General features: G+C 41.0%; 1 protein-coding gene across 4 annotated transcripts in view; it reads left to right on the forward strand.

Annotated features, from left to right (window-relative positions):
- The first annotated feature begins 144 nt into the window (after positions 1 to 144).
- The window catches only part of nadka (NAD kinase a), a 30107-nt gene continuing 2642 nt past the window's right edge, over positions 145 to 27609 (forward strand). For 2 of the 4 annotated variants that reach the window (XR_004102739.2, XM_031286263.2), the window contains exons 1-11: positions 145 to 237; positions 8818 to 8994; positions 12652 to 12735; positions 20948 to 21077; positions 21328 to 21436; positions 21630 to 21715; positions 22354 to 22456; positions 22601 to 22743; positions 24256 to 24355; positions 26680 to 26837; positions 27288 to 27370. Coding sequence is in view for 3 of the 4 variants with exons in the window: in XM_031286263.2 (XP_031142123.1) it covers positions 155 to 237; positions 8818 to 8994; positions 12652 to 12735; positions 20948 to 21077; positions 21328 to 21436; positions 21630 to 21715; positions 22354 to 22456; positions 22601 to 22743; positions 24256 to 24355; positions 26680 to 26837; positions 27288 to 27370 (1256 nt within the window). In the remaining variant the exon portion in view is untranslated. Of the gene's footprint in view, positions 347 to 8817; positions 8995 to 12651; positions 12736 to 18391; positions 18839 to 20947; positions 21078 to 21327; positions 21437 to 21629; positions 21716 to 22353; positions 22457 to 22600; positions 22744 to 24255; positions 24356 to 26679; positions 26838 to 27287; positions 27371 to 27609 lie in introns of those variants that run through there. The other 2 variants (XM_031286264.2, XM_031286265.2) reach the window with 2 other exon arrangements.

Consider the following 27609-nt stretch of genomic DNA (forward strand, 5'->3'; position numbering starts at 1 on the left):
TGGATTGACAAGCTCATTAATTAAGCCTGTAAAATAGTATTTTTTTTTTTTTATTCTAATGTTATGACAGTTATTTGTCTCTCTGATACAATCAGAAAGTTACCGTTATTTATCCTGGGCTGGCTCTCTGGTCAGTTTGGTGAAGTCGTCCAACATGACGTCGGCGAGAAGAGAACCTGTGATTGGTCAGTCCGTATCAGGAAGTGATGAGCTGACTGTTGACAGCTCGCTTGCAAAGTAAGATGGTGTAACTGTTATCTAATGAAATAATGGTGAGGCTCTGATCCCTACGGCAGTTTGCTGCGCTCCGAACTTGTATCGTCCCCTGTAACGTTGTGGGTGAAAGGTATTGTTTGCCACATTAAGTGAATGATATTAACGTTACGCTTTGTGTTGAGCATGCCTATGTTCTAGCTTAGCTCACTAACTAGCTTAGTTAGCTAGCGTACTGTAAATATTGTACCATATGGATACGTCACCATTCAACCGCTTAACAGTCATGTATGTCGGTAGAGGTCTTGTTGTTGCTAACGTTGATCAACAATTAGACTAACTAGGCTAGCTAGCTTAATTGACAGCAAGGCTGCTTAATTTACGTAACGTTAGCCGTGTCATAATTATTTAACTGTAAATCTGACGTTATAGTATGTCGCTAAGTTACAGCTGGCTAGCCAACGGTAATCTCACATCACATGAATCCTTTTGTGCTGCTTTACACTTGCCGTTAGCATGACTTGAGAGTTTCTCAGACTGTAACATAAATTTCGGTAGCACTTTATTTAAATTTGAAATAACTGTGACGTTAACGTTAGACTTAGAACTAGTTTCAACTTAAATTTGGCGAAGGCATGTTACTAAAACAATATTAAAAGATGAAAATTAGAAGAAATCTGTGCGGACCGGTGAATTGTATGTGTGCCGAATTACATACTGACTCTTATTTATCGATTCATACTATATGTAACATAATTTTCTATAAGGTGTTTGGATTTTATTAACGTCAATTAAATTGCCTTTTTTTCAATTGAGTTTGGCCTAGACTTCAGGTTGATTAATGATTGTATGCCTGTGGAACGTGAAATCAGCCTTTAGCCTGGACTGGTGTCCCCTGTCTCTTACTGGCCTTGCGTGAAGTCAGCAAACATTTGCTGCACCTACATTTCGGTGTTATTGTTTATGAGCCTACATCAGTTTCACATAATGGGCTTACCTTAAGGATTTAAATGACATTTCCTTACCACTCACTTGAAATGTGAGCGACATTCAGACGTCACATGAGGATGGCAAACTTGGTTCAACTGTTTAACATGAAAGAACATGTCCTGATGCAATGATATTTTCAGTTCATAGAGCAATAACCTGACTGAGTTACTGCTCTGTGATATTTTAAGAACATCTACTGTTGCTTTAAGCTAGATGTTCTCCATTTTTCCCCCCCAGCCAAGGACCCCTTACAAGATTGAGAATTAATATACAGGGGACTAGGGCTGGACGACTTATCGAAAATGTATCGACATCGAAATTATGAAGCTGTTATCTACGTATTGTTCCCATGACGATAATTTCGATAATTTATTCCTGTTGATAGGCCTACTTTCTCCTTAAAAACATTCTACCGTGTGTGTAGTCACGTGACTTCGCCCGGACCAGTCAGCTGCAAGGAAAGCATAATGGAGGATAACTCAAACACCGAATCCGAGTCAACTGAGCAACTTGTGCCCAAAAAAAAACGCAGTGTCCGTCGTCTGGAAACATTTTGGCTTCAGAAAAGATGATTTAGAACAACGTGATTAATTATCGTTCATTTATCGTTATCGAGGTAAAATGTGCAATTAATCTGTCTCACGTCTTCATATCACTCCGCAAGTGGTCCATTAATTTGTCACGATGTAACTTCATTCAAAGCAGAGCTCCACCAAAGAGCCTGCAATCGTTGCGGAAGGTTATTTGAATAAGAATTTTGGACGTGTGGGGGCGAACTATCTTCTTAGCTGAAGCCGACAACGGGACAATATTTTTATTTTATGTTGGCAATGCAAGCTGAAGCGACGTAGCAGATGACGTTGAGAAGTTGCAGTGAGGAATATTTTAGGAGCACCATTTTCAGCAGTGCAGAAAGGTAGTGGCCCACACTAACTTAGTGTTGAGCCGGGAAACATGGCTAAAAGAGCTCTACAGCGAAAAGATGTGCTGGGCGAGCCGTCAGTCGGTCGAAGCTAACAGAATCTAGCTGGCGTAAGCTGACAGCTGACCAACGCTACCAAGTGATCGGCGGAGACAGGGAGTACATGTATTTGAAAGAGTCCGGCAGTTGTGGTAGACGAAGGTCCAGTCGGGAGATTGGATGGAGAGTCCACTGAAGTCCACTGCGGTCTGAAGGGCTAATCCTCGCTAGATCACTAGCTAGTCGGGAGGTTGACAGCTAACGTTAGCCAGCTGAAGCTAACAGTCGATCGATGGTGAGTAACGTACGTTACACAGGCTGGCAGCAGCACAGAGTCCAGAGTTGATAAGTGTGTGTGTGTGTGTGTGTGGGGGGGGGGGTAGAAAGGTGTTGAGAATGACCAACACCTAATCTTAAACTTAGTGTAGCTACTTAATTTGCTACGACCCGATCAGAGGTTACTTAAATTGAGACGTTCAGTCAAAATCAATCATGTCACCTTCAAACGGGATCTCTGTTTGCAGGGTTCAGGCTGGACCCTCCCGGTGATCATGCTGCTCTGGGGGACCGGCTGTACAGTGAGAAGCCGCTGCTGACCGGCGCAGAGCTCTGCCGGAACTCCGACTGCTGTCTGTCCGCGCGGCCATCTGACGGCATCAGTATTAAATTGAGACAGTTTTATTAGCGGTTAAAAACGCCTCGCGTTAAATAGTAGTCTAATTCGGTACAGTTGGTTTTAACGCCTGATGCAAAGTGTAGGCCTATAGGAGTACACATGAAAACCCTGAACAAGCAGCGTCGCTCTGCTCTGTCTTTCTGCTGTGCCCCATTCACATAGTAGTTTTACACTATGTAGATTAAACTCTGCAATTAATCCGCGGTTCACATGTATGAATGAACTGTGGTGGTCCGTTACACTCTAGGCTATATTCAACATCACTGATTAAGTAGCCTAAGTCAATCCTACAAACAACTGGACTTTAGGGTCAAGTGTTGTTGTATCTGGCCCACGTCCCGGATGTGAAAGCCTCCTTACTGGACTACTGAATATAATAATATTCCATTATATTTTGTATTTTGAATTGTTACCTGCCACCAGAATTTTGTGATTTCCTTGCAATAAATATTGACATTTTTACCATAAATTGGTGCCTAAAAATGTATCACAATGCAGGAATTGAAGTAATTTACCCTCAGAATTTCCCAGACCCCCTCCCCCCCCTGCTTTGTGTGTTCCCACAAAGACAAATTCTGAGCAAGGAAAAACCCTGAAGTATAATCACAGACAGCCATAAAAAACATTTAAATTGCAGAGTTAGAGTTATAACTTAATATGTACAGTGTCAACAGAGAGAAACACGGACAATTGAACAGACAGTGACAACGTACATACTACATACCTACATACTGTAAAGAATGACAGCATACAAACAGCATAAATAAAAATTTGTTATAAACGTGTGCTCTTTAAAAAGTAGAAAGCATTGTTTGCCAGTTACATTAAATGTTTAAAAATCCGTAAATGTCCGTGGGTGGGGCTGCATGGGCGTGGTAATGTGGGCTGGTGTGTGTGTGTGTGTGTGTGTGTGTGTGTGTGTGTGGGGGGGGGTGGGGGTGTGTGGGGGTGTGGTAGTAAGGAGAGAGAATAGGAGAAGGAAGTTTGTGTGAGGTGGACCTGGTCACCACAGACCCAAATCTTCACCTATGATCACACCTATGATGTATGTCTCTTGAAATAATTTGACATAGCCTATTTTTTACACTTCTATAGTCTTAGTTATGTGGAAGAACATCACAAGGGTAAATGTATTATAAATATATTAGCAATGCATTTAACATATATTGCAGATTCTAAAAGTTATATATTTTTTTAGATTGCAACGTAATCTTTAAACTATTATAGATTTTAAAATGAATGAATCTGAATCACTGCTCTAAGCTGCTGCATTAGAAACATTTTTGAAATAGCCTTGTGACATGATCTGTGTTGCACCACCTCAAGACGTGTCCTTTCAACCATCACGGAAATTACTTCTAGGAAACTGAACCTGAGACTCGTTAGCATCTGCACGGCTTATGGCCTGGATTACTGCACAGGCAGGAAACGCTCGACTCTGGCACACTTTTAGGTAGCTTTAAGGATGACATATTTAGACTTAGACTTAGACTTCTCTTTAGTGATCCTTTTGGGATGACTCCCGCAAGGAAATTGGATTTCCAGCAGCAGATTTCAGCTTACAAAACACAGGTATAACAATACAGTATAAGAATAACAATAAACTTTTAGCTAAATATAGGAAGTAAACAAAAAGTAAATAAACAGTAAAACAATAAACTATAGATAAATAAAGATAAATATATAGGACTGTGTATGGCATTGTGTTATTATACAGTGAATAAATGACATTTAGCATAAATTAGCAGTTAAGAGCAGTTAGTGTCCAGTTATGTATATGAGTAGATTATTAATTAATTGCACAGTGAATGAGTGAGTGGCTACCACTCCTTCCCTTCCTTCCTGTTCTGTTCTGTCCTCTTTACCCTATTTCCTCCTCCCCCCGAGTGAGGAGTTATAGAGTATGATGGTATGACGGACAAAGGAGTTCTTGAGTCTGTTGGTCCTACACTTGGGAAGGAGCAGCCTTCCACTGAACAGGCTCTTCTGGTTGCTGATGACGGTGTGCAGGGGGGTGGCTGGCGTTGTCAGTAATGTCCAGCAGTTTGTCCAGTGTTCTCCTCTCTGCCATTGTCACCAGTGAGTCCAGCTTCATGCCGACCACAGAGCTGGCCCGCCTGATCAGTTTATCCAGACTGGAGGTTTCCTTCTTGGATATGCTGCCCCCCCCCCAGCACACCACAGTGTAGAACAGGATGCTAGTAACCACAGACTGGTAAAACATCCACAGCAGTTTGCTGCAGATGTTGAAAGACCGCAATCTCCTCAGGAAGTACAACCTGCTTTGTGTCTTTCTGTACAGGTGGCCGGTGTGTGTTGTCCAGTCCAGTTTATTATCCAGCCACAACCCGAGGTATTTGTATGATTGCACAGCCTCCACCTCAGCTCCCTCTAGCAGGACTGGTCGTGGTCTTGGTCTGGACCTCCCAAAGTCAATGACCAGCTCCTTAGTCTTAGAGGTGTTGAGCTGTAGGCAGTTAGTGTGACACCAGAGAGCAAAATCCCCCACCAGACTCCGATACTCCTCCTCTCAGTCACCCCTGATACACCCAACGATGGCTGTGTCATCGGCGTACTTCTGTATGTGACACAGCTCCGAGTTGTAACAGAAGTCCGAGGTGTAAAGGGTGAAGAGAAGAGGGGCCAGCACTGTGCCCTGGGGGGCTCCAGTGCTGCTGACCACAGTGTCAGACATAGTGTCCTCCAGCCTGACGTACTGTGGCCTGTCAGTGAGGTAATTTATGTATATTTATGAACGTGGCAATACTGCTAGGCACACAGTTTTTAAATTGTTCAAAAATCATTAAATTGCACAATTCTTCAAATGTTTTAGGACCTGAGGACACAACCAGTAATTAAATTGAGCCTCAAGAACTTGTCCAAATTCTACGCGCGTCTGTGTATCCTGTTAAAACTCCTGAATCGTTTTTTCAGCAACAGGGCAATTCAAAGTGCTTTACATAAAACAATAAAGAGCAGTTAAAAACAATAATATTCAATTCAATTTTATTTATAGTATCAAATCATAACAAGAGTTATCTCGAGACACTTTACAGATGGAGTAGGTCTAGACCACACTATAATTTACAAAGACCCAACAATTCCAGTAAAAATATGAAAACAGATAAAATACGAGAATAAGTTACAGTGCAGTATAAGAAATGAACAATTATTTAAAGAAAGTCAGCATCAAAAAGAAAGGTCTTCAGCCTTGATTTAAAAGAACTTACACAAGAATTTAATACACAGGGCCTGGCTTGTCCTGGAAAGAGTCAACTAGGCGTGCAGCCTGGACCCGGCACATATCAATTAAAGCTTGCTGCATTTTGTACACAGGCATCCTTATCAGGCTGGGGAGACAGAGTTAGCTGCCGTCGTTGAGGGGGCAGAGGCGCCTGGCGTTTTACTTTTGGTGATTGTGTCAAAACTGGGGCAGGTTGACGCCGGGGGCGGATGATGGGAGAAGGAAGGGGGGATAAATTTGGTTCCAGCATTAACCAGCTCCTTCATCTGGTCAGTGAACTCCAACAGGGGGCAGGGGGACAGAGGGGAAAGGATGAGTGGAGAGATCAGTGGCATGGGTGGGGTATAGGGCAGTGAGGGAGAGGGATCCTCAAAGGCGTTGGTGTTGGTGAGGGGGTTCAAGGGGGGGTTGAGATTTCTCGTCTCTGTGGTCTCACATGGTCAAATCTCTCCATCAGCTGGGGGGCTGTGGAGGATCACTGCCGCGCTTTGTTATGTCTTCCTCTCGTTTAGATTCCTCTTGTCTCGTGTCCTTGGCTGAGGGAGCAGAAAGTAAAGTAGGTTAGAGGTGAACAGCTTTACTCCTGGCTTGTTAAGGACAAGTCCATCTGCCTTAAAAAGATGTCTGCGGTCCCAGAAAAAGTTAAAATGATCAATGAAATGCAGTGAATGGACGGTACATGCAGTTGAAAGCCATGTGTTCAGTGTCAACAATCTGCTCAATCTCTCAACTGCTCTTCTGCTGACTGGTGGTAGAGGGCCACTGATAAACACCTCCGCATTCAGAGAGCTGACTGTGTTCAGCAGATCCTTAAAGTCCAGTTTCAGCAATTCATACTGTTGCTTTATAAACCTATAGGCTTTAGGGACCGACTCAGATGCCCTTAACACTAGAGGTCGACCGATATGGGTTTTCTCTGGCCGATGCCGATGCCGATCTTTAGAAATCAGGGTCAGCTGATTGCCGATTAATGCTGCCGATTTATTTTGGCCGATATTTGGCCGATATGTGCTTGTTTTTAAACCTCTATTTGAAAGATAAAATGTAACACTAATGTACACAGAATTTCTCAACAAAAACATTTATTGAACACTTCACCAATCTACACTTGTAGCCTATACTTCATTTAAAAATGTATAATGTAAAAACATACTGTAGCCTATATTGTATAAATAATGTATGAAAAATATATAAAATAAACGAAACAGGTAAGAAGAAAATAAACATTGTCAAATAAACCTTTCAATGAAAAAATAAAGTTTAGTGCACTTATCAGCATTTATTAAACTTCTGAGAATACAAATCTGCTTCACAGAAAGTGTCATATTATTAATCTCAACACTATTTCCTCCTAACTCCTGCTGAATCACATAAGACTAGGGCTATCTAAAGTCAATTCTTGTTCACCTTGTTTGTTAGATCATTGTTCATTTGTAAGTGTTTTATCTGTGTTTTGGGGACCCTACTGTTAGCCTAGCTACATGTCCTGTTACACTCATTAGGATCTTATCTGAGCACATTTCTGTCATTCAAACAACTCTTAGTTGTAATTTAAAACTCATCCAGCCAATTTAATAAAATTAAGGGTTTTATTCGTGCTCGAGTCCATAGATGCAGTTAATGGATAGCCTACAGGAACGGAGAACTGAAGGCTCTGTTAGCAACGATTAGCTCCGTTAGCGGTTAGCTCCAGTTAACTCCGTTATAGGAGTGGATGAGACTGCCACGGACAGGGGTAACAACCATACTCTGATAAATGATATTCGGGGAGCTTCCACAGCGGTGTGGCCGTTTTGTACGGTTTTATTAGTACAGTTAATCCCAAGGCAAGAACACCAACAACATGCTACTGCTAACGGTAGCGTCTGAACCTGAAGTGGCTGCGCGAGACACACTGCGTAAGAATTCACGAGGGGAGGGGCTGGAGGCAGCTGGTCTGGGCGCGCTGTAAAAAATGTCGCCTATTCATGTTTTTAACACTAGGCTACCCGCAGATGCGCCTGCTTATTAATCGGCTTGATATTGGCCGATGCCGATTATGTAAAAAAATTGCCAAAAATCGGCCGGCCGATTAATCGGTCGACCTCTACTTAACACTGCTGCCTTGACTAGCTCATATTTGCTTCTGTCTGACTTGAAAAGGGAGGCATGGGCCTATTGTGCTTTACCCATAAGGACACACTGGATAAGAAGGGTGTGCTCTTCATCCGACCACTCTCTGGCACTTGGCATCCTCTAAAACAACAACAAAAAGAGATCTGGATTCTTTTACATTATTACATTACATTACATGTCATTTAGCTGACGCTTTTATCCAAAGCGACTTACAATTAAGTGCTTTCAACTGTGAAGGTTCTTCTTGAACTTTGGACAAATACAGCACAACACAACACACATTTCAATGCCAACACATACCATAGAACACACTTTTACTTACCAAAACCCAGTTGCACAGTGATCCAATACACACCTACAATAGCCACAACAACCCCCCACTAACTAAGACTAGACCAAAACTACCTATCTAAACGTAACCCTAGTCTTTAAACAGTTACAGTCAAGAGGTATTGAATCACAAAACCCAGCAGGACTTGAACTGGCTCATGGTGAGAGAGAGAGAGAGAGAGAGAGAGAGAGAGAGAGAGAGAGAGAGAGAGAGAGAGAGAGAGAGAGAGTCACACCTGGTTACATTTGACTCAAGCTTCATTAATAATTGATGTTCCTTGTTGTCAGTTTACTTGCAGCCTGGCTGTCTGAGATGGACGGTGGAGAGGAGGTGCGAGTGGAAGCTGTCCCATACTGCTGTTCCACCTGCGACGGAGGGGAGGTCGCCGGACGTAGCCTGGCTCGACGCAACAGGAAAACCCGCAGCCTGAGCACCTCCTCAGCCAGCAGCTCCTCTGACTTCAGGTGGGTGTTGAATAGGGGCCCACACATAGAACATGATTCCTTAATGTGGTGACAAGCCTGTTGTTTAACTACATGCTGCAAGATATGAGGAAAATATCTTATTGCGAATATTTTGACTGACACTGCGATTACGATATGATTCAGGACATTAAAGGGAATGATCATTTTTCATTATTCTCATGTTCATTGAAACATATTAACATTTAATTGATGACAGTGTGATTTTTGTGAGGATCTGTACCAAACAAAGATGTTTTTTCTTTAGTCTGTAGGATATGAATTGTAGGCTGGGACGTCTCTGTAGCACCACAACACCGGAACTAAACAGAGCTGAATTAGCACAACTTTTATTCATTTCTTTCACATCTACTGCAGTCAGATTCACTGTGTTCACTCGGGAGGAATCACTTCACATGGGTAGGCACTTGTAATGACATTTCGAACATGTTAAAGGTCCCATGACATAGTGCTCTTTGGATGCTTTTATATAGGCCTTAGTGGTCCCCTAATACTGTATCTGAAGTCTCTTTCCTGAAATTCAGCCTTGGTGTAGAATTACAGCCACTAGAGCCAGTCCCACAATGAGTTTTCCTTAGGATGTGCCATTTCTGTGTCTGTAGCTATTGAGGAGGAGAGAGGGGGGGCAAGGTGGAGGGTGGGGGTGTGGCCTTGACCAACTGCCACTTTGCTCGTTTGAAAGCCATGATGTCTCTCTCTTTCTCATGGGCGGGCCAAATTCTCTGGGTGGGCAAAGCAGAGAAAGAGGAGGTAATCTTACTCCTTATGACCTCATAAGGAGCAAGATTCCAGATTGGCCCATCTGAGCTTTCATTTTCTCAAAGGCAGAGCAGGATACCCAGGGCTCGGTTTACATCTATCGCCATTTCTAGCCACTGGGGGACCATAGGCAGGCTGGGGGAATGCATATTAATGTTAAAAAACTCATAAAGTGAAATTTTCATGCCATGCTGTGCTTTTTAAGATGCTAAAAGCACGTTTCAAACTTGCCCAGTTTCAGCCTCCTGGGTGCAAACTGTAGCAGGAGGATAACACGGTGTAGGCAACACCGATTGTTTTTCTCGCTACTGACAGCACTCCAAATTTACAAACAACAGAGCTACGTGTTGAAATCGACCGGCATTCTCCTTTAAGAACAGCTGCTATTGCTCGAAGCTGCGTGAGAAACATTTTTGAAATAGCCTTGTGAAATGATCTGTGTTGCACCACGTCAGATGCCTGTCCCTTCAACCATCACAGAAATGACTTCAAGAAAACCAAACGTTTGAGGCCTGAAATGTTTGTTTGCCTTAGATGTAGCAGGGCTTTGTTTGTATGTCATGGCAACAGGGATGTTGACGAGGACAATTGAAGAGGCGTTGTCCTATCTTAAGATGTCATTAACCCATTAGGACTGTCCCATTATTGATGTGAAAATTAAATGTCAAAGATTACACTTGTCCAAGATGTTGAAATACACTCCCACAGATACAGTTGTATTGAGTTTTTCCTAATTTGGCAATAAAACTTCTAATTTGTGACATTTGACAGAAAGCCGTGGTGATGAATTTAGGTAAACAAATGACGGAAGGTGATGAATGCTACAGTTACTTAAATTAAAGGTCAGTGACTCATAAAAACCAAACATGATGAAAGAGGGTTCCCTTGGCTGAAAGGTGCTTAGGATCTGAATCTGGTTTGGTTAAAAGCCTGAAATAAAGTCAGCGGTTAAGACACGCTGATCAAAGGCTTCTCTCAACTTTCTTTGATCATCACCCAAAAGAAAAAAAAAAACTGAAGGGTGATTATAATAATAATAACAACTTGTATTTATATAGTGCCTTTCATGAAACCCAAGGACATTTTACAGAATGACAGTGGTTAAGCTAAAGGAGGTTGTAGGCTGTGCTAAACAGGTGGTGTTTCAGGAGTTTATATTATATTATATCAGGATAGCATTTGGTATAGATTAAAGTAAACTTAAATGAATAACCATTTACATATCAGTTGTAAACTACATCTGTCAGTTGCAGTTTTAAAGTTTCCAGTTTGTCCTTTTTGTTGTTGAGTTGGTGAATGTGTAAATCTTAAAGCTGCATTTAAAACATGTTGTCCACTAATGGGCAGAAGAACTCCAAAACACTCACAGCACTTAACTATTCCATAGCATCTAGTCTCGCTTTGCCAGACCATCCACACGCTGCGGAGCGGAGGAGGGTCTGGCTAGTCCACACAGCATTCCAGGATGGGAGAAAAACATGCTCTGGTTTATTGGCATTTCTTTAAACCAATCAAAATCGTCATGGGCAGTGCTAAGCTCCGCATGGAGCCGCTGCAAAATAGTCGTGCGAGAGAAAACTCAGATTGGACAGATAGTCTAGCTAGCTGTCTGTTTATCCTGCAGAGATCTGAGGAGCAGTTAACCATAGTCCTCATGAATCCACCGGAGTTTAAAATTCCAACACAAAGAAAGCAAAAGGAAACGGAAATCGGAGAAAATACATGCATCCGGTGGAATTTCTTACGGCACCGGAGCAATCCCGGAAATGGAACGTTGTGGATATAGACTACATAGCATCAGTCTTACGCGACGTCAGTGGCATAGATGTAAATAGCTCTTTCTGTGAATTACATCCTGAAACATTTTATTTTGGTCTTGTAAATTGACATATAAGCTATGGAAAGAGTTTAATAATTTTACAGTTGACAACATTCTCTTTGATTAAGCTTGTTACTACAGAATTTATTGTAATAGGTTGCTATGATTATGGTGACAAGGACATTAATGCATTTTTCCTTATTAATCTAATTTCACTTTTCACCAAATTCCACTTTCACAATGTAAATTTACAGACACAAAAAATGCAAATTCTTTGTGCATGTAGGGGTGCATTTAAGGAATCGGAAGATCCTCCGTGATGGTGCAGGGGAGTAATGAAAAGCACCCAGGGTGTGCTAGGATTTTTCCACTGTTCAGAAAGCAGTGTCGTCTGTGGTCCAGAATAGATAAAGATATCTGATGTGTTTAATGTTAATGGTTATTTAAACTCTTGGGCTTTATTTCATCATTTACTGATACAGTGTTTGTACTGCAGTTAGGATTGATAGAAGTGTTTGTTTTTCAAACATTTCCCAATGCATCATTACCATTTGCCAAGAATTGTCATGTCTTGACACACCAAAGGTCACAGAGTACATTTAGCATGTGTTAATGTTATATAATACATTAGACAGAGTTGGGGTTTGTCACTGGGTGACCACAAAAATGACTCGCAGTGTATGAAATATATCATATCTGCTGATGATGAATTAAATTGTGGAAATCCTCTAAATGTCTCAGTCACTGTGGCTTTACTTCTCTTTTTTCTTTAAAATAAAGAAATGAAAGTGAAATTTATTTGATTTGAAATTTTGACATTGTCTTTCTCCAGCTCAGCTTACAGTGTCCTGTAAATGATGGGATTGTAACACTTATCTCACATATCACAAGTGAAACCAAATGAAACTTGCATTTCTTCTTTTTTACTGTTTAAAAATAGCCGCCACTTTAAAGCAACTGTGTTTTTCTTTAACAAATTGTATAGCTGATCCTTTGCATACTTGCCTGGCAGCGTCGGTTTCTTAAACCTGAATGTTTGCCTTTTTTATCTTCTCTTTTAGGAGGCCTCAGTCGCTTCATGGACCAAGCCCTGTGACCACATTCGGCCCGAAGGCATGCATGCTTCAGAATCCACATACAGTAATGTAAGTCGAACGAGGCAAATGGGTTCTGCATTATAAGGAGTGTTTGTACCCTGTTTTTTTTTTATTCCAGTTACGAGTCAGTGTACAACTTTGCATAGTCGTGTCCTTTTAGTCTGTGCAGCACCAAAAACCATGACAGCCACTTGCTGTTGCTTTTAGATCTTGTTGGGCGAGACTCTGAGATTTTGGGACCAGTTACACTGTTAATATTAAACCTTTCTTTCAACCATTTTAACTAGAACAGTTAGCTGACAGATGGCATTTAAGCCTGAACAGCACTTTCACTATACTACATAAAATAGTGGAAGTCAAAAAAAACTTTTAACCATGTTGAAATTTGGCAAAATGTGTAATATTGTAACACTTCTTATTAAAAAAGAAAATGTAATACAACATACAACAACACAAGGCGAGGCCGGTGCAGCTGACTGTCAGCAGACATTGTGAAAAACAACCTGCCTGTCAATTAATGGTTTGACCATCTTTTCATGTAGCTTATCAACAAGCTTCCTCCCTATTGAAAGCCAATGGGATGTATAATTAAGTAGTAAGTAATGTAACATCTATAGGGAGGGGTGGAAGGGGGATGGTCGCCACTTAGGGAGGGAGGGAAAGAGTTCAGGATGGGAGAGGGGGAAGGGATATACTGTTCGAATTTAGTATCGTCAAAAGACAGAGGGTCGTATGCTGCACTGATTTTAAAGCCCTCTGAGACAGATTTGTGATATTGGGCTATAATACGTATTTAATTGAATAAGACAAATAACTTGAACTGATCGATTAATTGACTATTTCATTAATCTTGTCCAATACAATAGCAATAAACCCTACCTTTTATAAAGCTCCTAACAAGGAACGATTAATTGCATTTGCAATTAAATTGCGATATGTTAAAATTAGATTTTCTAATTGCAGAGGCTGCGATTACACCCTGGTCACGTGACACGCGAGAGTAAAACAGTCTGCAGGGGAAGTTTCTGCAAACCGTCACGTATTGTGCAAAACGTGCCTTGCTAATGTTGCTACCTCACGGGGCAACACCACTAACCTGTATCACCACTTAAAAAAACCACAACACCACAAATCCATGTACGATAGTTGCATGGCTAAAAAACCTAACACCAAGGCCAAAATTGCCAAGGCCAAATGCCACCCGACAGGGATCACCGACTGCGTAACTCCATATGAACATACTTCAGTAACAGAATGTGGAAATTACTCAAGCAGTAAGTTTATTGCTAAAGAAAGGATGCACCTCAGTACGGTGATCAAGCCTGGGCTGACGGCTTTGATACAACATGCCCTCCGCACATATTTTAGCCAGGTCGCCATACCGAAGCTAACGTTACACAAAAAATGTAAACAGAGAGTCGCAGCGGAGCTGAAAAAAAGAGTATTTTCCGCTGCTACAACTGACATGGCAGTAGGATCACTGCGGCTGGCACTGCCGTACTCGTGCACATATTTAAAGTATTTAAGTAATTTAAAGTTCACAGACAGTGTTTAAAAAGGGCTTTTCTGCAATCTGCGCTTTAGTAAGTGTGATTTCTTAATGACTTTAATATTAATGTTTACACCAGGCTTATTTGTCAGTGCTTTATGTTGTCATGGTAATTATTACATGTCATTGTATCACAAGGCTGGACGTTCAACAAATCAGTCACTGTGATTAAAGTAGTTTATAAATAAATAATGTCATTCATGTAAATTCATGCATCACCCAATTTAATCAATATAATAACAGTAAAGGACAGTTTCTTTAATCCAATCCAAGTTTGAATCCAACAATCATTTTTTTTGTCTTTGTGAAATAATACAGCAGATAATGAGCTTAAAAAATAATCGCATTTTAGATCGCAATCGCAATATTGGTGGAAAAAAATCGCAATTAGATTATTTTCCAAAATCATTCAGCCCTACTCCTAACACTTAGTTTTTGTTCAGACTATGTAAAAGAGGTGTTGGTTCGTTCTGTAGCAATATAACATAGAATCATATCAGCATTATTCTGACATGTTATCATCAGAAGCTGAACACTTTACAAAGGTGCGTAGGTATTTAATTGTTGCAGACTATTGCATTTGGATTGGACAATAGAACTGTTGCATTAATCTACCTAATGAGTCAGTCTGCAGAGTGATGAAAGACTCTTGATGTTTTCCGTCAGAGCCTTGTCAGACTGTTGGCCCCTTGACTCCTCAGTTACGTAAGTGGCTCCTGGCACAGTTTATTTTGGACAGCAGTAATTAAAGGATTAGCTTCCTCAAAGCTGCTAGACGGGTTAAAAGTAGCAACACCAGGCTATCTTTATTCCAAAATAAAATTGGTTAGGCTGTAGTACTTTTAGAAATATCTAGTTCCTCAGAGAAATACTGTGCAAATGTAAAGTAGTCACAGTTTAGACAATCCAAACTGAAAATTGACCGCTTCTTTCATTCTCTGTGGAAGGGTGTGCTTGTGACACTGCTCAAGCTAGATTGGCACAGGTTTTTTTTGTTTGGTATTGCTTTTAAAATTTATTGGAGAACATTTGTTATTCAACTACAGAGAGAATCACCCTTCCCAAAGTTCTCTGTCGCCCTAAACACACCTTGAAATGAAACATGGCAATGATCTATGGAGGCATTTTAGAGCCAGCCTCGTTAGAACACTATGTTCCACATTTGTCTTTTTTATGTGATGCTCTTTATAAACAAACTCTGCCAACTGTTGCAGACTACACGCAGATACCATTGACTGTACACTGCATGCTAACATCATGCCCATGTGTGGCTATTTGTCATAAAATGAATCAAGGTCAAGCCTGATGGGCGCCTGGGTGGCTCACCTGGTGGAGCGGGCGCCCATGCATAGAGATTTAGGCCGCTTGCACACTGCCTGCGTGGCGTGAGCGTTTTTATTTCGGCTCCCATGTTAACAGGTTAGAGCTTGCACACTGCCTGCGTGACACGCATGTTGAGCCACGCCGAAAACGCGTGCCTGCTAGAAATAGGACCGACGCCTATTTTTCACGTTTTTTTTATCAGCATGTTGGAAGCGTTTCCAGGCAAAATAGAATAAGAAAAGATTTTATATGTCATTTTGACACGAATACATTTAATAAATGACATTTTGATGTTTGAAAGTCTCTAGGTTTTGACATAAATGCAGATATAAATGTAATTTAAAAAAAAAAATCTGTCAGTACAGAACGAAATATTCTGTAGCCTATTTTGCCTTCAATACTGCTGATGTTGTCTTTGCTGTAATCAAATCAGTCTATATTTATGTTTAACATGGTATTTCATTTTATCAATGGGAAACATACATGTGTACAGACAAGGCTAGCAGCAGCAGCAGCAGCAGCGCCGTTTCAGGCACGTTTCTGGTGTGCAAAGATTATAGAAAACGCCACGCTCACACCACGCAGCCAGTGTGTAGCCAACCTTACTCCTCGACGCAGCGGCAGCAGGTTCGACTCCACCCTGCAGCCGTTTGCTGCATGTCATTCCCCCTCTCTCTCCTCTTTCATGTTGTCAGCTGTCCTATATTAATAAATATTAATTTTATTTGATTCACAGCTGCTACATAGTGTTTTGACCTCGACGATCCAACTGCATTTTACCGTAAACTTGCGACCAGTGTTGGTCAAGTTACTTGGAAATAGTAATTAGTTACTGATTACTTCTCCAAGAAAGTAATCCAGTTACTTTACTGATTACTTATTTTCAAAAATAATTAGTTACTTTACTAGTTAAGTTACTTTTCAAAACTATGATGCACGACCTGAATAAAACAGTGGAAATTGGCAGCATGTCCTCGACAATATAGCCAGCGACGAGCTTCTTCAGTTCAGCGACACTAAGTCCTGTCGCTTTTAAGTTTTTAAGTTACGTTTTTTTCTTTTTAAGTCTATTTTCACCTGTTTAGCAGGAGAGGGGCCCTCGGAGGTTTGCCCGGTGGAATTGGATGTAGCCGCAGCGGTCATGTCAGTCGGGGGTTCAGATTTTTTTTTCAGTGAGTTTCACATTCCTGTGCCGGCTTGCTAGGTGCTTGCTCAGATTTGAGGTGGAATTTTTCACTGTAGATAAAAGTTTTCTTCCCACACAGAGTGTACAGCGGACAATGATGTTTTTGTCACCTTTAACCGAGTCAAACTCAAAGTAATGTCGGTGCTTCCAAGTATTAAACGCTGCATGGTCCTGCTCTCTCCCGCGCTCCATGTTGTCTCTTCTTCAACACTACACATGTCGGTGTTTACCACTGACGTCGCGGCGCACGGTCTCACAAAACAAAATCACGGTTAAGTAACGCAGTAACGCAGCCTACTTACGGGGAAGTAACAGTAATCTAATTACTGTTTTTGCAATTGTAATCCCTTACTTTACTCATTACTTGAAAAAAGTAATCGGATTACAGTAACGCGTTACTTCTAACGCGTTACTGCCCATCAGTGCTTGCGACTAGTTAACTTTCTAAAGCAGGCGCAATCGCTTGTTTGCTAAGAGTCGGGTCGGTGATTGTGAATGTGTGATTGTGTAAAGGTGTTCACGAGATAGATACCAACCTTTCTTTACTGAGACAGACGCTGTGTGCACAGTGGGCTCAATGGTGTTTTAAGCCTCCAACGTCGCCCTACAGGCAGCTAACCCTCACAGGAGCTCTGTGTGTGTGTGTGTGTGTGTGTGTGTGTGTGTGTGTGTGTGTGTGTGTGTGTGTGTGTGTGTGTGTGTGTGTGTGTGTGTGTGTGTGTGAGCGAGACACAAGTGACAGAGAGACGGAGGAGAGCAGGGAAAGGAAATGCAGAAGAACATGTTTTAAATAGAGTCACACATTAGTCTATGTGTGGGAAACACTGAATTATAAATGCAAATCTCTCTCAATCAAAAGCATATGCAGATGTTGATTTGTCTTTGTAATCTAACCTAGTGAATAGTCTGAAGTAACGGTATCTGCTGTACAGTATTTTCTCTACCTGTGTAAATAATCACTGCCATGGCAGTGTGTGAGATGAAATTGCTTTTGACAGTCAAAAGCAACTTACAGGTTGGTAAGCAGTGAACTGGTTATGCTTTAATAATGATGGTGGTACTGTAGTGGAACATTAGGAAGATCAAGCACTTCCTGATAACACATAATTACATAATTTACCCCCATAGCCCTGTTGATATATTTAGCCCTGCACTTCCTCTTCCTGCAGGTCGTCAGGCCCCATTGTCTCTTCTTGTCATAAAATGAAAAAGGAATTTCTCTGGCTTTACGTAAAAACACAAACACTTTATTTATTCTTTAAGGGGGAAGTTTTGTAATGGTTTCCTTTAATTAACTAGAGAATATCCAGCTGTTTTTTTATTAAATAAGTAGGAATGTAAACCAAAAAGTTATTCATTCATCTAATACAGTAATATAGTGTGTGTTTTCCACGTAGCATCTATCATTCTTTGTTATTTTAGGTAATTAAAGTGATTACGTAATTCTTTAAATAAAGAAGAATAATTGTGGTACAAAAGATGGCTTATAATACCATCTTTACAGTGGATATACTAGTTTCAGGAACAGCATGTTGTGTTTCGGTAAATCACACCTGTCCAATAAGGAAAGCCCTTCCCTGAAATGGGCGGGTTGAACCGGGCAGAGTGGGCTGGGCTGAGGTGAAGTCAACTTTAAGTTGAGTGAGAGCTGTAATTCAGCAGCAGAATGCACCAGGAAGGTTTAGTGTTAAGTCCTCATTGGGACAAATATAGCCACAGAGGATCCAGCTCGAGGGGTTGTTAGCTGATCCTGGAGCCCGACCACAGTGCATGGAGAGAGAGAGAGAGAGAGACTCTCCCCTCGCCTCGCTCAGCCTCTCAAAGACAGCCGGTGCCTGACTCACAGCTCGACTGCAAGAAGTGAACTGACTCAGTTGCTCCAGCTGCTCTACAATGTGTTGCAATCGAGGAAGTTGTTAGAGGTAAAATGAGCGGTTCTGTCAGTGCGGGCCATTGGAACAGTGCCTCGTTCTCCAGCTGAGTCAACCTGCAGCAGCATCCTTGTTACAGCTTATGTTTACAGCCATGAAGTTCAACCAGTGCGTACTGCAGGACACTCCTGGGAATCACAACGAGAACAAAGTGTGGAAATGGTGAGAGCATCTTCCCTGTCTCTTTCTCAACAGAGAGAATATGTTTTGATTGGTTGAAATATTAACTGGCACCACCAGGCAGTGCATGGATTACTGCCACCCACCGGATCAGAGAGGTTCACTGCAGCTAGCTAATAGTAATATCAAACTAATGTCATGCTTTAAAAGTACAAAAGACAAAGTAAAGAATTATTATTGGCGGCTGAGGGTTCAGGTTGGAACGATATCAAGGTTTAGTTGTAACACTTCAGAAGTGGCAGTGTTTGCGTGTTATCACAGGCTGGCTGTTGTAACAGCATGGCTCTGTGGTTTGGACAGAGCGGGGTTGTTGAATGAAAGGGGGAAGGTCAGTGTGTGGATGCTTTGAGGTGGTCTGAGGAGAAACTGTCCCTGAGTAGATCACAGCTCATCGCCGCTTCAAATGCAAATGAAGTTTTGCTTTGTGTCCTGTGTTTGTATTTGAAACCGGGCCTGCACAGTTTCCGTTTGTACTTGTCCATGGTTGGTTTAATCAGGTTCACTTAATTTAGGATGTGTTTTATTGTATTTGGATGTTTGCCTCCAGCTGTGGCACCTTTTGTAAAAAAAAATCTAAATGTCAAAGGGGATTGACACAATAACCTTTTGTGGTACGAGGCAGTCTGATAGTAATTACATTGCCTTGTGAATAATTTGTGGCAATGTTAAGGCTTTAGTTAGTGCATTTGCTTCGTTATGTTGTTTGGTGTTTTTGGTAGAACAGGGACAGGATATCGTCAGACTGAAGAGCTTTGTATTTGTGTTTTTTCGAATCACTGGTCTCAAACTATATAGGGGTCTGCAGGTTTTTCTTTCAAACACTTGTGTTCTCCTTGCAGGGGCCTTAGGTGGGATTGATTGTATTACTGAGAATGGTGCCTGATAATTTTAATATTTACAGTAGGCAGTACTGTAGGTAGTATCAATAGTAGGCCACATGTGCGGCCAGTGTTGACACACTGCTGAAATCTGTTCGGCCGAGAAGAGCTATCAGAACCAAACAAGAAAACTTGTTAATCAGCTTTAGAAGCCTAATGGGAGGGTATCAGCTGATATTCACAGTAAAAACCAACATGAATGCAGCATTGAGCACATTGGTTTTCATATTGTGTAAAAGTATTGCATGACCAGAGGGGAACAAATGTGGAGTGGAGCTAAAGTTGAATGTTTTCTGATGTGTTTAAATTGTTAGTTTCTTTTGGAACCATCTCCTCATTCTCACATTTAGTCTCAGTGATGATTGGTACAGCTGTTTGAAAGTAGGCTTGAATCCGCCGTTCTTGCCATGCGAGTGGTGTGAATGTCGCGGTGTGATACCGATGCTAATTTGCAAACCATTTGAAGCAGAGCTAATGGTTGTCAAGTTTGGGTATGTGGGCAGCCTGTATCGGTGTAACGCCACCTAACAAGAACTAACAATTTGACTCAGTAAGTGCCTAATATGTATGACAGAGCTGTAACTAATGATAGCCGGCATCATCAGACTTCAGTATTGTTCAGTAATCCTAGACTAGGATCCCTTGGCTAGTTCCAGTTTCAACATTTAGCCATTTTCCATATGGTTTTCATTAGTTCCAGCCCAGGGGAGTTTAGATTTTCATGCCTCCTGTTTTCGTTATTTGCATGTCGTGTTTTTCCCTTTGGGTTCATCCTAACAACTTGTGGCTCTTCCCTGCCATCTCTGAATGCACTTTGGTTTTAAGAGTGGAGTTTTTTTCCCTTATAAAACACCACTCCCACATTTTTATCTTGCCCTTTCATCTTTTTCTAAACATTTTACATTGTGCCAATAATGTCCCTGACTTTCTGTGAGGGGTTAAGATGAGACGAAGGCCCTGCAGACGACACAGGGGGGTCAGCAGTATGTGGCCACAGAGCTGGACTTTAAGCTGGTGTCTCTAATTGGATAGGTTCTAAGCAGTCCTGGTTATGATTAACAGTGGGTTGCCTTAGTTTGTTAACAGATCTTATGTAAGCCCCAGTCTGAGGCTCAACGCTCAGGTCTACGCTCATGTAACGGGGGAATCCTTATCAAGTGACCTTTGGGTCTGTTTTTCCCTCCTGAGATGAAAGTTGTGTTTTTGTGTTCAGGCACATTCAGGACCCCGCCAGCCAGAGACTGACATGGAACAAGCCACCAAAAAGTGTCCTTGTCATCAAGAAGATACAAGATGCCAGTCTGCTTCAGCCTTTCAAAGAGCTCTGCATGTTCCTCACCGAGGTATGACCACATGTTCCCTGAGACTCCTGACTGTGAGGCGGCCTTTAACAATGGACGGCATTGGCAGTGTTTGCGGGTGGGAAGTTGTTGAGGGCTCAATGTGAAAGCATTGTGTGTGATGCTGTCTTTCATTCAAAGTCCTTGCTGTCAGTTGCTAATCTTTTGTGTTTTGTGTGTGTGTGTGTGTGTGTGTGTGTGTGTGTGTGTGTGTGTGTGTGTGTGTGTGTGTGTGTGTGTGTGTGTGTTGAAGGTGAAAGACATGATTGTTTATGTGGAAAAGAAAGTTCTGGAGGACCCAGCCATTTCAGACGATGAAAACTTCAGAGCCATTACTAAGAAATTCTGCACTTTCAGAGACGGTAGGAAAACCAGTCATTGTATGGACACTATATATATATATATATATATACATACTGTGTATATATATATATATATATATATATATATATATATATATATATATATATATATATACATATATATATATATATATATATATAAAACAGTCAGGCTCTTAGTTGAGATATTTAACATCCTTTTTTTATTTCTCAGATCTTGATGACATCTCCAATCGCGTAGACTTCATCATCTGTCTTGGCGGAGATGGAACTTTACTGTATGCGTCTTCACTCTTCCAGGTATTCAGCAGTTTTGTATTGGCTGCTATTTCAGATGTAGTCTTAGTCTTAAGACAGAAATGCTTATTAGTTTTAGTCACATTTTGGTCATTTTTATCCTTCATAGTTTTAGTCGACGACAACTCAAAACATTTTAGTCCAGTGTTGGTTCGATGAAAAGTCATTACTTTTTAGTCCAAATTTTTTCCCTCTTTAAACCAGTGTTCATTTTGTCAACTTTTTTTTAAATTAAGTCTTTAGATGTGATTAGTTTTTATCATATTTAGGTCATCCACGTCATCAGATTATATTCAACATTTCAGTTAATCTAATCTCGCCTAAACCAATTATTTTGTCATTTTAGTCAAACTTATTGCACAGAAAGATTTTGTCTTATCATTATCTGATGAAAAACACTGGTTAAAGGATTTAGAATGCAGCTTTGCAGTTACTCGGAGTCCTCCTGATTGTGCTCATTAGTGATGCGCGTGTCAGTGACACCCACCCGGCCCATTATGAGAGCCAATGCACACTGTCCAACATGCAAAAATATGCGTTAATCAACCACAACAACGCTTCCTACTGTCACTTTAAAAATAGCCATTGTGTGCTTTCACATTTACTGGTATAACACAACAGTCTTCTCCTTTCTTTTCTAGGAGAGCGTTCCACCAGTTATGGCCTTCCACCTGGGCTCCCTGGGTTTCCTGACACCCTTCAAATTTGACACCTACCAGTCTCAGGTCACCCAAATTATTGAAGGTACTGTAAGTTCTCTAACCTGTCTGTCAGCCTCTTGTCTTTCTACAGCATAAACACCCTTGTTTTGTTTGCAAAGCATGTGTTGTGCTCCAGTTTTTTATATACAAAAGAGACTTCATATATCTGTATATGTATTGTATATAGGAAATGCTGCCATTGTCCTGCGAAGCCGCTTGAAAGTTCGGGTGCTTAAAGAGAACTGGGAGAAGAAGGCCAGAGTGGATGAAAAGGGCATCATCCTGACTAATGGGGACAACGAAAGCAGCCGGAAAGCTGTGCAATATCAGGTAATATCTGCAGATTACATCAGTTCTTTGGAACACATAAAAAAAACATTTGAGCTTTTGCCAACATTAATGTTCTCAGTCTACTTAAGATGTAAATAGCAGATCGTTATGTCAATCAGTTCATGTTGGGTGATTTACACACCAGCCCTGAGGGGTGTACCAAAAGGCAAAGTTCAGCAGAGCCAGGAACGTGGCTGGCTCGATAAAGCCTGAAGCCCCAATCAGAGATAATGGCTGTCACCAAGGTGGTTTTCAGCTTGCTCGGTTAACTTCCGGCTCGGTGTGCGATCCCTTAAAAGGGGGCGTTTGGCACGTCATTTCACTCTACTATCGCAAAAAATGGACAGATCGCTTGCCGCCTACATCCACCTGTTAAGAATATGAAAAAAATTATTACAGCAAAAAGTAACAATGTTGCTGAAAATGAGGCAAGAGAGGAGACAGAACATTACTTATTGTGTAAATTCATGAGCTGTAATATTTCTTTTACCATTCAATGCACTCTCAATGCCAACTGTTTTATTTCTAACATGACAGCTTACACTTTAAACTAGATTCAAGATGTATTAATGCAGCAGATTTAAACATCATACTCAAGAATTAGGTCTGACACTGTCCCATAATGAAATATATGTAGAAATCGCTTTAGTTTTTGGCCAAATCAAAGTGGATTGAATTTTATGGATTGATAATTATCTGTGATAATAGGCTACCAATAGACTAATACACTTTCTAACCGGTGTCCTGTTAGCTGCAATACGTGGAGTGTAAAACGGACTTCACAAATCAGGACCAAGCATAAAAGCATAATCCAAAGCGGTAACTTTTGAAGGAAGTAAACATCATATTGATTTATAATATAGTGAACTATTAATGTATGATTTATATAAGCTTGTTTTAGAGCCAGTGTGGGCCAATATCCAGAGAATACTACCGACATATTCTGTAGTTCAGTGAGAGCACCAACAACCTTGCAAATAAAATGCTGAGATAATAGATAAAATTGCTCAGATTTTCTGCACTACTGATGAAGGTTCCTGTGACAAAAAAAAACAAAACGCAACGCGATGCCTACAGTTTGTGCTACTACAATTGCACGGCTCTGTTCGGTGGCATAATTAATGTACACATTACAGCTGAACAAGTTTGCATTAATAAACTCTAAACATTAAATGGAGAGCCACCTTTGTAACATCAAAAACTCTGGCTTTGGACTCAATATACCTGGCTAACCCACTAATCTCACTCAGCCATGTGATGTCATTAATTACTCACCTTTCTTCAACCTGATGCCTATGGGATTTGAACCTGTTTTTAAAGAACTACAGAAGTAAACACTGCCGTAAGCTCCAGACAAGAAAAGTCGCTCTGACTGCAGGTATGAGGTTTATAGTCTTTGACAAATCCCATGATGAGGGTGTGTGTTAGACGACTGCAGACCAGGTGTTAGTGACATCATGTCAGTGCAGGGGTTTATGACAAACATGGTTACCATGTGACGGTGTGTTTCAGGTACTGAACGAGGTGGTGGTGGACAGAGGGCCATCCTCCTATCTCTCCAATGTCGACCTCTTCCTGGATGGACACCTCATTACCACAGTGCAGGGAGACGGTGAGTGGGCCGATCATCCGTCTTGATGTTCAGCGCTCTCTGGGAAAATATAAATGCTTACATGGGGTCAGTGTTGTTTGCACTAGTGTTGTAAATTAGCATTAAATTAATCGTCTATCTATACAGCTAACGTTAACGTTACTAGTGAACTTATTCGTGGGTTAGCGCAGTGCTGCTTTTATCCATGGTCAAAACAATCATACTACTAATAACTTGATGAGCGTGTTGAACGATGTTCAACAAGCATTAGCTAGCATTAATGTTAGCTACTTGTCAACCAGCACATACATTGTAGTAACATTAAGCTGGATTAATATTGATATGTATCAATAAATAAGGTTTCTGCTGTAGTACTGTGTTGCAAAGTGGCATGTTATTAATCACAAAATGATGCATTTTGGCAGAAAAAGCAGTGTTACCAGTATTTTTTTCTGTGACATTGTATGATTTACAATTACTCTCAAACGTAGCATCTGGGTGCCCGTGTCTTGACGGAAGTTACGAGTAACTAGATGGTGAAAGGTTATGACGCCACTGACGGGTGACGAGCTAAATGAAACGTGACGTGTCTGAAAATAAAATAACAGATTTCTCTGGGTTTGCCATTTGATAGAAACATTTGGGATAGTGTAACTACACAACTCAAAAAAATATATAACATAGGTATGGTCGTTTTTAGACATTTTAATGCAGAAAAGTTACATATTGTACCTTTAACCAGTCTAGAGTCAGAGAGTGCTGGCACATAAATCACATCAGCGTTTTATGCTGCTAAGGCTGCCGAGTATTCCCATTTCCACAACTGAGTGTACTTAATTCCCTGTGAGTAAAACCTGTCTGACAGCCCAAACAAGATAGAGCTAGCACGATAGGATAGCAATGTTTAGTCTCTGCACCTCTGGCTGACCTTTCCCTCCCAAACACGCAGTATGTATTCTGTACAGAAGCTTTAGACATTCATTCAAAAAACAATATATATACTTAAGAAAATTGTAGCTTGACATCACAGCAAAGTATTCAAAGAATATAAAAGATTCCCATCTATAAAACAGTCCTTTGTAGCTGTTGAAAACGAATCATACATATCGTGTCATGCTCTATCTTTGGCTCGCACGTTGCATGATGTTCTGCTGCTTAATGATTACACAGAACATTTCAAATGCAATCAGAACTGCATGTAACAAATTAACTTGCATGGTGGGTTAATTTGCATATTTACTTGCAAGTACATATACTTACTATATAAGAATGTGTTATAGAAGTATCATTTATGCATTGCAACTACAGTGTCCACTGTTCACTTCCTGTTGGAATGTTGATGCATAATTTGTCTGTCTAAATTAGTGCTGAAACAATTAGTCGATTAATTGCAGTAAAATTTGAGTACACTTGATATTCAATCCGTTGTTTAAATCATGTATCAAGCAAAACACCAAATGTTTTCTGGTTCCAGCTTCTCCAGTTTGAGGATTTGCTGCTTTCCCATTTTATATAATTTTCTCACTTTTCTGACATTTTATAGATGAAACAATTAGTCTATTAATAAAAATGATCACGGAAATAATAGTTAGTTGCAGCCCTAGTTTAAATATTCCCCATATTTTTCTTAAACCCTTACAGTGTTGGGGTGAGATTAAAATACAGACTAACAGGAGTGTTTCTTTTACATATAATTTGTTTTTGTGCCATATTTAAGTTAGTTGACATTTGTGGAGTTTATGCTTTTATTAGCCCTTTTCACATTGCACTTAGCCCCAGGCTAAAGGAGCTGTTAGCCCCAGGCTAAGGTAGTTGTTAACCCACAGGCTAAGGGAGCTGTTAGCCCCAGGCTAAGGTAGTTGTTAACCCACAGGCTAAAGGAGCTGTTAGCCCCAGGCTAAGGTAGTTGTTAACCCACAGGCTAAAGGAGCTGTTAGCCCCAGGCTAAGGGAGCTGTTAGCCCCAGGCTAAGGTAGTTGTTAACCCACCAGCTAAAGGAGCTGTTAGCCCCAGGCTAAGGTAGTTGTTAACCCACAGGCTAAAGGAGCTGTTAGCCCCAGACTAAGAAAGCATTCACACTGGCACAATCCTGGCCCATTCCTCTGGAGCAATGTAAGCCCCGAGTTTGTGGGGTTATCCCCTGAAACACTACTAAGCCTGGGGCTAAAAGTTACCAGGGTGAAACGGGGCTATTGACACTGAACCCAGGGCTAGTAGCTTGCAGTAACTCCTTAAGTGCCTTTAGGAGAATGTTAGGCTGTCACCTATTGAGGTACAGTATTAATGTCTTAGATGTGATGTTGTGCCTTAACTCACTGTGTGCGTGTGTCTCTGTGTCCCCTCAGGTGTGATAGTATCTACACCTACAGGAAGTACAGCGTATGCAGTGGCAGCAGGAGCTTCCATGATCCATCCCAACGTCCCAGCCATCATGATCACTCCCATCTGCCCACACTCGCTCTCCTTCAGACCCATCGTGGTGCCTGCCGGGGTGGAGCTCAAGGTATTTACAGTGCACTAAGTGTTTGGGTCAGTCGAGAAAGATGGTTTGGTTTGATATCAGAAGTTGAGGCATTTGCCAAATCTGATGCATATGATATCACATTACCATGCAATGCTTCTATAATAACAACTACTACTACTACTACTACTGGTACATTAACTGAAGTTACATGTTGATAAAGACCCTACATCATTATTTGATTATTTAATGTGTGTGTGACAGGTTCGGTTTAAAAAAAAAAAAGAAAGATTAAAAAAAAGACCATAGTATGTTAGAGGTAATGAAACTGACTTGTGGAGGAATTTCAGTAAAAGTTTGTGATTTAAGAATGAGTACATTTGAGCATTGAAGACAAAAAAACATGTTTTCTCTCAACCGTATGAGAAAAAAAAAAAAAAACCTGTTCTTTCTGTGACTTTTCTGCATTCTTTGCGTGTTTTTTTTCTCCAGATAATGTTGTCATGTGACGCCAGAAACACAGCCTGGGTGTCATTTGATGGAAGAAAGAGACAGGAGATCTGTCACGGAGACAGGTTAGTCCACATGCCGAGCTGCTCGTTACACGCCAGCCACACAAACCGCGAACACACACAGACAATAAGAGTGACGTTCATAGCAAATGAAGCAAAACAAAGCCCAGAGACTCTGTATGGATAATAATTCTCCCAGCAGCTGCCTCGACACAGACATGCTTTGTTCCATGTGTCTTAATGGGCTTGAGGCCAGGAGTGTCCTGCGTGCCAGATCTAGGTCCTTTTTACTTTATGTAACT

Source organism: Sander lucioperca, chromosome 12 (assembly GCF_008315115.2).
Source record: "Sander lucioperca isolate FBNREF2018 chromosome 12, SLUC_FBN_1.2, whole genome shotgun sequence".
Taxonomy (NCBI): domain Eukaryota; kingdom Metazoa; phylum Chordata; class Actinopteri; order Perciformes; family Percidae; genus Sander; species Sander lucioperca.